Consider the following 10,257-nt stretch of genomic DNA (forward strand, 5'->3'; position numbering starts at 1 on the left):
TGGCCCGCTCTCTTACATCAGATCAGAGAGGGCTGAGGGGGTTAACGCTGTAAAACGCTGCCCACCGCATGCCGCTGGTGACCTGCTGCTCTATAGCAATAATCTGCGTTAGCGAGTCAAAACCAAGTCATGTTAGCAGGTGTCAAGGTCTATGATGTGATTCTTTTGTAAATTCTATATTTATGGTATAACTGTATGATAAAAACGGTTTATGTGAGTGCGTCCCAAATCGTACTGCTTTGAAATTAGTATCCTTAAAGTGCCTGGTTGGTCTACTACCATGAAAAGAGAGGAACGAGTGTAAGGACGCCTCACCAGATAAGTGGTTTAAACTATAAAGTAAACATTACATAAGAAACAATGTTGCCGCAGGTTAAATATGGGAAGATTTTGATTATCAGCTGTCATTTTTAAGATATGATGTCATTTATGCAAACAGAATTTGTCAGTAATTATTACTATCTAGTAAATTAAAAGGAAATAACGTAACGCATGTCACATTTCTATCTTAGGCATTATGGGAATTCCTGGGTTATCTTTGACAGGCCATGGGACTTGTTTTGATACGCAGATCTGGCAGCCTAATAATAAAAGAATCCAAGCTGAAATGCATGTTGTATTTTAACATTTTGAATGCAGTCTATGCAACAGTGATCTTTTCAAGTTCACATAACTATGCCCTAGTTCTTGCAAACTGTTTTGCTACAAACCAAAATAAATAAACGTTCCCATAACAAAAACAGTCTGTATGTGTAGGACAAATATGCGGGGACTAGGATGCAGCAAAAGAAACAAAGCAAAGACCTGCTAGTATGTATGAAAGCATATAATGCGTGTGTGATTTGACCAAAGGTTTTGCTGATAGCTCAGATACCGACATATTTTGAAAGTATTTTCCATAGTCAGGTGCAACTTTCAGAACAGTCATATCCCTCATAAATGGGAATGTGAACATTTTATTATAAGCATCTTTTCATGTTCTATAAAGAGCCATCGCTTCACCATTAGTTGATTATTATTGCTTCTGGTTTCTGCATTTTACATCCTATGAAGCATTTCACCTTTTTGTCGCATCGAACACACGCATGTTTATTTCCTCTTAGACTGGTATTTTTCTGACGTCTGGAATCTATCATAAGAGGTTTAATAAAGAATAAACAGATTTTAAAATGTTCTCATTTTGAAATATCAAATGTAAGATCTGTAGTGTCCTCTGGGTACCAGACAATTGCATGTGATTAGGAATCATTTTAATGACCTTATTAATATTCTGTTATTTCATGATTTGTTGCTCTGTTTAACGTTCAACTTGAAATAAAAGAAAGCCTTTAATTCCCAAACAACCAAAACTCAAGTATCAAACTTTTGTGGTATTGTGCTGCCCTCTTGCGGCAAAGATAAAATATGAACGTACACTGATTTCCGGGGAGCATTTTATTATTCGTCATTTAATTTTTAATATATATATTTATAACTCCTGAAAAGGCATTATATTGTTTCAGTTAACTTAAGCAATTGTTCAGTGTGTTTTCTGTAACTTTTAACTAGTTTTAAAAACAATTCAGCAACAGGGAAATTGTGAAAAGAACTTACCGGTGTTGCTGCTAACAACGTGGGGCTTGAACAGACGGGGTCATTTATCATGAATAAATATGACTTCGCTGTTTCCTGCTTAGCCTTTGTTTTATCATCGGAAGACATTGGTACCTTTGGGCTCAGTGACAAATAAGTATTGGTGCGATAATTAGCCGCCTTTAAATGTCCGCGTCACCCATGGCAACCCCCGCCACAGACGCAGCACGGCCAAAGATGTTAATATTAACAAGATGTCTCTGAATGGGGAGGAACGCAACGCTCAATATGGCCGCCCTAGAGAAGCTTTGCGCATGCGTAGTATCGAAAGCACGTTTTGATCATAGGATCATGTGAACGGATTTTTTCGATGAAAACCGCCATTTTTTAGTTAAATGGTCAAAATATCGTTGAAATCTCATTGTTATAATCAAAACATTTTTGTCTTTTTTTTGTTGCACATATTAATCAGTTTCGGAACTATTGCAATTAATTACAATAGTGTAATATTGCTGCAGATCAAACTGACCATAACTGGTTTTAATAAAATTGACCAAAACTCTATGGAAGAAAAGTCCACTGTGAAAATAGTAAATAGCCTACTAACAATAGCAAACGATGCAAACAGTTGCATGCATTAACACAAATTCAATAATACTACAAAAATATAACAAATATGAAAACATATAACAAATAATACAGCTTATGCTAACGCAGGCAGGAAAGAAGACCAGAGGCAGTTTGTTTTGAATGTTTTTGTGAGGAAAATTTAAGGAATTGTTTGCCTGGCATTATGGAAGCATATTGGTATCAATTTTAATTTGAAATGCCATTCGCAATGCAGTGTGTAAAATGACAATGCAATTGTGTCTTTAAAAATTCATTTTAAATAACATATGTACAACCTTAGTTGCAAAATGAAATAATATGAATTTACTAGTTCACACTTACATATAACGGATATAAAAATAAATGCGTATTTGACGAGCTGACAGAGGGGAGGGCCCGAGCCCGGGATACAGCCCTGCTCTCGGGATCGGACCCCGCGCCCGGTATTAGGCCCGAACCCAGAGCATTCCCCCACTGACTGAACGAAAGGATGGGGAAACAGCATGGAGTTAGAGCAAAGAGAGGAGTACTTTTGCCCGTGTGACTGGAGTTCAATACTCATGGCCTCAGAGGGGAAAGCCTTGTTGGGTGAGAAAAGTGATTGAGTTGGGACTTTGATGGAGATAGACAGGAATGGTTCGGTATTTTTGGATTGGTGACATTAGGTTGAATATGTGAATGAAATTGCATTGTTTGATTTAGAAAGAAGTGTTTTCCTCATCGAGAACAGATACATCTGAAATGGTGGGGTAAACTTCTGGGTCAAAGGACACCAGAAACAAAATTGTAGACCTGCACCAGGCTGGGAAGACTGAATCTGCAATAGGTAAGCAGCTTGGCTGCTTATGCCAGTTTTTTGTGTAAAAACCTCCTTCCATCAGCAAGGGCATTGAAGATGAAACATGCCTGGGTCTTTCAGCATGACAATCATCCCAAACACACCGCCCGGGAAAGAAGGAGTGGCTTCGTAAGAAGCATTTCAAGGTCCTGGAGTGGCCTAGCCAGTCTCCAGATCTCAACCCCCATAGAAAGTCTTTGGAGGGAGTTGAAAATCTGTGTTGCCCAGGGACAGCTCCAAAACATCACTGCTTTAGAGGAGATCTGCAGGGAGGAATGGGCCAAACTTCAAGCAACCGTGTGTAAAAACCTTGTGGAGACTTACAGAAAACGTTTGACTTCTGTCATTGCCAACAAAGAGTATTTAACATAGTATTGAGATGAACTTTTGTTATTGACCAACTGTTTATTTTCCACCATAATTTGCAAATAAATACTTTAAAATCTGACAGTGTGACTTTCTGGATTTTTTCTCTAATTGACATTAGATATTATTTACAAGAATCATTTGTAGAATAGTGTGCAGTCTTACATTGAGAATGTGTTTCATCAGTTAGTTGTGTGTGTAACATCTTTGTTGTTTATAACAGGAGACTGTTTCATCTCACACAGAGACACTGAGGAGTTTAAATCAATAACTCCAAATCCAGCATAGAGAGGTTCAGTAAATGTTGTGCTGAATGTTTTTAAAGGTCTGAGTTTGTTTTTGTCAGAGACACTGTAGAAGGACAGAGTGCCGGCTGACCGGTCCACATACACTCCTACTCTATTAGAGCAGAGTGAAGGAGCAGGTATTCTTGTTGGCTCATCATTGTGATATGCAATGAATTCGTTATCAGTACATAGTAGACTCCATGACTTTTCATTGAATCCAAACTCACTTTCAGACCTCGCTGATTTCCTGCTGATGCTTTTATATGTCACTGCCATATAAACCCTCCATCCGCTCCATTCAGCCTCCCAGTAACAGCGTTCAGTCAGACTCTCTTTACACAAAACTTGAAACTGCAAATCAAATCTGTCTGGATGATCAGGATACAACTGAGACTCAACCACTTGTGTGATCTTATTTTTCTGTTTAGACAGTTTGAGGCTATTGCATATTGTGTTTGGATCCAGTGTGAGATCACAGACCCCTGAACACAAGAAGAGACTTTTATAACACAACAAAACTTCACTAAATCAATATGTGTGTGTGTATGTGTGTCTGTGTCTCAGTTGTGCGTGTGTGTCTCAGGTGTGTGTGTCTGTGTCTCAGTTGTGCGTGTTTGTCTCAGGTGTGTGTGTGCCTGTGTCTCAGTTGTGCGTGTGTGTCTCAGGTGTGTGTGTCTGTGTCTCAGTTGTGCGTGTGTCGCAGGTGTGTGTGTCTGTGTCTCAGTTGTGCGTGTGTGTCTCAGGTGTGTGTGTCTGTGTCTCAGTTGTGCGTGTGTGTCTCAGGTGTGTGTGTCTGTGTCTCAGTTGTGCGTGTGTGTCTCAGGTGTGTGTGTCTGTGTCTCAGTTGTGCGTGTTTGTCTCAGGTGTGTGTGTGCCTGTGTCTCAGTTGTGCGTGTGTGTCTCAGGTGTGTGTGTCTGTGTCTCAGTTGTGCGTGTGTGTCTCAGGTGTGTGTGTCTGTGTCTCAGTTGTGCGTGTGTGTCTCAGGTGTGTGTGTCTGTGTCTCAGTTGTGCGTGTGTGTCTCAGGTGTGTGTGTCTGTGTCTCAGTTGTGCGTGTGTGTCGCAGGTGTGTGTGTCTGTGTCTCAGTTGTGCGTGTGTGTCGCAGGTGTGTGTGTCTGTGTCTCAGTTGTGCGTGTGTGTCGCAGGTGTGTGTGTCTGTGTCTCAGTTGTGCGTGTGTGTCTCAGGTGTGTGTGTCTGTGTCTCAGTTGTGCGTGTGTGTCTCAGGTGTGTGTGTCTGTGTCTCAGTTGTGCGTGTGTGTCGCAGGTGTGTGTGTCTGTGTCTCAGTTGTGCGTGTGTGTCGCAGGTGTGTGTGTCTGTGTCTCAGTTGTGCGTGTGTGTCGCAGGTGTGTGTGTCTGTGTCTCAGTTGTGCGTGTGTGTCGCAGGTGTGTGTGTCTGTGTCTCAGTTGTGCGTGTGTGTCTCAGGTGTGTGTGTCTGTGTCTCAGTTGTGCGTGTGTGTCGCAGGTGTGTGTGTCTGTGTCTCAGTTGTGCGTGTGTGTCTCAGGTGTGTGTGTCTGTGTCTCAGTTGTGCGTGTGTGTCTCAGGTGTGTGTGTCTGTGTCTCAGTTGTGCGTGTGTGTCTCAGGTGTGTGTGTCTGTGTCTCAGTTGTGCGTGTGTGTCTCAGGTGTGTGTGTCTGTGTCTCAGTTGTGCGTGTGTGTCGCAGGTGTGTGTGTCTGTGTCTCAGTTGTGCGTGTGTGTCGCAGGTGTGTGTGTCTGTGTCTCAGTTGTGCGTGTGTGTCTCAGGTGTGTGTGTCTGTGTCTCAGTTGTGCGTGTGTGTCTCAGGTGTGTGTGTCTGTGTCTCAGTTGTGCGTGTGTGTCTCAGGTGTGTGTGTCTGTGTCTCAGTTGTGCGTGTGTGTCTCAGGTGTGTGTGTCTGTGTCTCAGTTGTGCGTGTGTGTCGCAGGTGTGTGTGTCTGTGTCTCAGTTGTGCGTGTGTGTCGCAGGCGTGTGTGTCTCAGGTGTGTGTGTCTGTGTCTCAGTTGTGCGTGTGTGTCTCAGGTGTGTGTGTCTGTGTCTCAGGTGTGTGTGTCTGTGTCTCAGTTGTGCGTGTGTGTCTCAGGTGTGTGTGTCTCAGGTGTGTGTGTCTCAGTTGTGCGTGTGTGTCTCAGGTGTGTGTGTGTCTGTGACTCAGTTGTGCGTGTGTGTCTCAGGTGTGTGTGTCTGTGTCTCAGTTGTGCGTGTGTGTCTCAGGTGTGTGTGTCTGTGTCTCAGTTGTGCGTGTGTGTCTCAGGTGTGTGTGTCTCAGTTGTGCGTGTGTGTCTCAGGTGTGTGTCTGTGTCTCAGTTGTGCGTGTGTGTCTCAGGTGTGTGTGTCTCAGGTGTGTGTGTCTCAGTTGTGCGTGTGTGTCTCAGGTGTGTGTGTGTCTGTGACTCAGTTGTGCGTGTGTGTCGCAGGCGTGTGTGTCTCGTGCATGGTGCATGCGTGTAGACTTACACTTGCGTGGTCCTGCTGTAATTCTTCTCTCTCCTCCATGACTCACACTACACAAACACACACACACATTAAACACAGAAACATGATGTGACGTTCTGCTGGTGTGTGTGAATCGTGTGTATGTTGTGTGTCATACTTGAGTTTGTTGAGTGTGTAGTTTGGATCATTGAGTCTCTCAGAGAGCAGCTGAACACTGAAGGGTCCAGGATGATTGTAGCTCAGGTCCAGCTCTCTCAGACTCAGAGCTGAAGCCAAATAACAACAACCTTCATCTGTCACCATACAACCTGATAACCTACAAACACACATCAACACGTCAACACACTCTTCAGTGTTCTTAGAATAATGCTTTTGTGTATCTAGAGAGAAACACCTCAGTGTGTGTAGCTGACAGTTGTGAGTCTTGAGAGCATCAGAGATCAGCTTCACTCCTGAATCCTTCAGATCATTGTTACTCAGGTCCAGCTCTCTCAGAGACTTTGATGATTGTAGACATGAAGACAAACTTTCACAACACTCGGCAGTCAGATTACAGTTCTGAAGACTGTGTGCAAGAAAAAACACAAACAATACTTTTATATTAAGCCTAACTTTACAAATAAGTAAAAGTGCTGGAACCCTAGTGTGTTTGTATAGAGTTTTACTGCAAAAAATAATAATTTCTTGGGTATTTTTTGTCTTGTTTTCCAGGAAAGATATTTAAACATTCTTATATCAATATACATCTATCTCAGAATTAAAGTATTAAGTTAGACATCGCTAATTGTTTTATAGAATGAATGAAAGATTAATTTTACATAGCTCTTATGGTGTTTTTGATCACTGGCAGAAGTCGAATCAGAGTTTCATCAGATCTTCTGTATTTCTGCATCTCAAACATCTCTTGAGTCTCTTCAGACATCAGCAGCACAAACACCAGAGCAGACCACTGAACAGAAGAGAGATCTTGTGCTGACAGACCTCCTGAATTCAGATTCTTCTGGATTTCTGTTATCAGTGAATCATCTTTTAGTTCACTCAAACAGTAGAACAGATTGATGCTCTTCTCTGATGATTTTTCATTCTTAATCTTCATTTTGATATATTCAACAGTGTCTCTCATGTTTTCTGCTTTGATCTTTAGTGAGGGCAGAAGATCTTTCAGGTCATTCTGATTGGACTCTAGCGAGAGACCCATGAGGAACCGCAGGAGAAGATCCAGGTGTCCGTTCTCGCTCTGAAGAGATTTTTCAACAGCAGTCTCATAAAGGTCACGCAGTGAATTTTTCCTGAATTTCCATTTAAGTTTGTCTACTAGAGTGAGAAGAAATGAGTTTGTTTTTTTGTTTGTGTAATTGAAAAGCACATAGAGAGCAGCGAGGAATTCCTGAACACTGAGATGTACAAAACTGTAGACCTTTCTCCCAGAAACTGGCTTTTCAGTGTGAAAAATCTGAGTACATAACCCAGAGAAAACCAAACCTTCACTGACATCCAGCCCACACTCCTTAAGATCTTCTTCATAGAAAATCAGATTTCCTTTCTGTAGCTGTTTGAAGGCCAGTTTCCCGAGTTTAATAACAACATCCTCAAAAGACTTGGGAAGATCATCGCTGTATTTTTTTGTCATCTGTTCCTTCTGTGAAAGTAAGAAGTAGATGTACATCCCTGTGAGGGTTGTGGGAATTTTGTCATGATTCTCTTGAGCCAGCAGAGGCTGAAGAACGCTCACAGAGATCCAGCAGAAAATGGGTATGTGACACATGATGTACAGACTTCTAGATTTTCTGATGTGTGAGATGATTCTCTCTGACATGTGAGGTTTGCTGTTTTTAATGAAGTATTTCTCCTTCTGCTCATCGTTGAATCCTCGTACCTCTGTCACCTGATCGATGTGGCGTCGAGGTATCAGATGGGCTGCTGCCGGTCTGGAGGTGATCCAGATGAGAGCGGAGGGAAGCAGGTTTCTCTTGATTAGGTTTGTAACTATGACATCCGTTCTTGATTTCTTTTGAACATCTGTCAATCTCTCGCTCTTCTTAAAGCTCAAAGGAAAGCGACACTCATCCAGACCATCAAAGATGAACAATATCTTACCTTCTTCTTCAGGCAGAGATGACAGATGTTTAGCACAACTAAAGTATTCATGAATCAGTTCCATTAAACTGCAGTTCTTTCTAATCCAATTCAGTTGACGGAAGGGAAGAGGAAAAATAAAGATGATTTCCTGATTTTCTTTTCCTTCAGCCCAGTCAAGGATGAATTTACTGACAGAGACAGTTTTGCCCACACCTGCGATGCCCATCGTCAGCACTTTTCGGTTTCGTCGACCCGTATCACACTGGACCTTAAATATGTCGTTGCACTTCATTGGTGTCTCCTCGGCAACAATTCTGTTGAGGTTTGATTCCATCTGTCTCACTTCATGCTCACTCATTGCTCCCCCGGTCTCATTCTTCACTATGTAAAGATCTGTGTATATATCGTTCAGGTATTTACGGTGGCTAGTCTCTGAATTACCGTCCAATATTCTCTCATATTCCTGTTTCAAGAAGTTCTTCAGACTGTCGCTGAATTTGCTGTAATCACGATTAACAGCTGTATTGTCAACATTAGTTGCACCTTTAAGAAGAAGACACAAAGTGATTTCCCCCACATGAGAATTATCCATTATTTGAAATTAAACACATTAACAAATGTTTGGTTTTACCTCCTTTGTGTTTGTTCTCTAGCAGTTCAGCTAGATGGTTCTGGTTCATCTTCCTAAGGATGTTAAGCGTGACCTTCACAGCTTCTTCTGGTCCATGATGCTCCACCATCTTATCTACTATGTCAAAGACATCTGCATTCTCCAGTTCAGAAGCTGAAATACCATAATGTTTCTTCAGTTCCCACCGAAACTCTTTGAGTTGATCTTTGATCAGCTCATTCAGTGAGTTTTTCAGCAGCTCTGAAACAGATGCCATCCTCCAGTGCCGACCCACTTCTGCAAGACAGGAATAAAACCATTGCAGGCCGTTTTTGGAGCTCATTCAAACTTGTATTGCTCCCCTCAGCAGATCATACATACAAGAAACATTTAAAAACACATACAAGGCACATGTAAACATATAAAAGAACATTTCCATCAATTTTAACCTCATCTCATCTTGTCAGAATGTGTTGTTTTTTATTTCAAATTTTCTTTATTGAGGAAGAATAGAGTAGTATTACAAACACAACATGTTACTAATGTTCCTCATGGTTTTACAATTTTTTCCCCATACCCCACTCTCACCTCATAGAAACCAAATAAAGTAAAATAGATAATCAATAAACAACCATAAAACATATATATATAAAAAAAAAATTATAATAAAAAACACGTGAGGAATGAAGACAGTGAGTAGCCCTTATTACGTTATCTGTTACATCATGTACATGTCCTTGGATTTCCCTTTAAGTTTTAGTTTGCTGGGAGATCTTTGACCTTTTCAAAGTATGACATCATTGGAGACCATACCAAATCAATTTTTTAGAGGATCCTCTCAGAGAATATTTGATTTTCTCTAATTTCAGAAACAACATCACATCGCTGAGCCAAAGTGAAACTAAAGGTGATTTAGAATGTGTTGTTTTTAACAACTATTTTATAGTCTAGTCGCTCAGTAGCATACTGTACATACCAAAGAACACAGGAAAAGAAAGTAAAACAAGGAGACTTTTAAAGAAAGCAAAGCTGTTAGTTTAGAAATTTGACATAAATTTTATATATCGACGTGAACAAATGTATGACGCTTCTAATCTTTTTAAAAAGTAGCAAATGATTTTAAGCTCATATTCCTGCTTACCTTAAACGATGATAATATTTGTCACTCGCTTTAGTTGCTACATGCTAGCGTCTTGAAGAACAGACACTCTGAAACTTCTTCCCGTTTTTGAAAGACTTCACTTTGTACCTGGTCATGGGCGTGTCTAAGATTTGATACATACAGTAGGGGTTAGAAAGGGGGAGGGAGCACAATAAGGGGTGGCAATACATCTTCATTACTGCAGCTGCCTTGTCAAGTGTCACGGTCGAGGTGTGGAAGAAACCAGGTGAAGGCAGAAGTTAAGGGGTAAACAAGCAAGACTTAAATGAATAAAATTAAAACCCACGATGGGGGACAGACAAGGTAACAAAAGAGTATTC

At 41.2% G+C, this 10,257-nt stretch overlaps 1 protein-coding gene across 2 annotated transcripts; it reads right to left on the reverse strand.

Moving 5' to 3' along the window:
- Positions 1-2,320: 2,320 nt before the first annotated feature.
- Positions 2,321-10,026, reverse strand: LOC306895616 (protein NLRC3-like). 2 transcript variants are annotated; one of them, XM_079458988.1, is made up of 7 exons: positions 9,917-10,026; positions 8,797-9,072; positions 6,905-8,708; positions 6,481-6,651; positions 6,244-6,402; positions 6,108-6,154; positions 2,321-4,154 (listed from the first exon to the last, which is right to left on the reverse strand). In XM_079458988.1, exons 2-7 carry the CDS (start codon positions 9,050-9,052, stop codon positions 3,568-3,570), a joined length of 3,024 nt encoding a protein of 1,007 aa, XP_079315114.1. In that variant the 5' UTR covers positions 9,053-9,072; positions 9,917-10,026; the 3' UTR covers positions 2,321-3,567. The 2 variants fall into 2 exon arrangements, with proteins under 2 accessions (XP_079315114.1, XP_079315113.1); XM_079458987.1 differs by having other exon boundaries at positions 3,396-4,154; positions 6,244-6,651.
- Positions 10,027-10,257: the final 231 nt, after the last annotated feature.

Source organism: Barbatula barbatula (assembly GCF_947034865.1).
Source record: "Barbatula barbatula genome assembly, chromosome: 6".
Taxonomy (NCBI): Eukaryota; Metazoa; Chordata; class Actinopteri; order Cypriniformes; family Nemacheilidae; genus Barbatula; species Barbatula barbatula.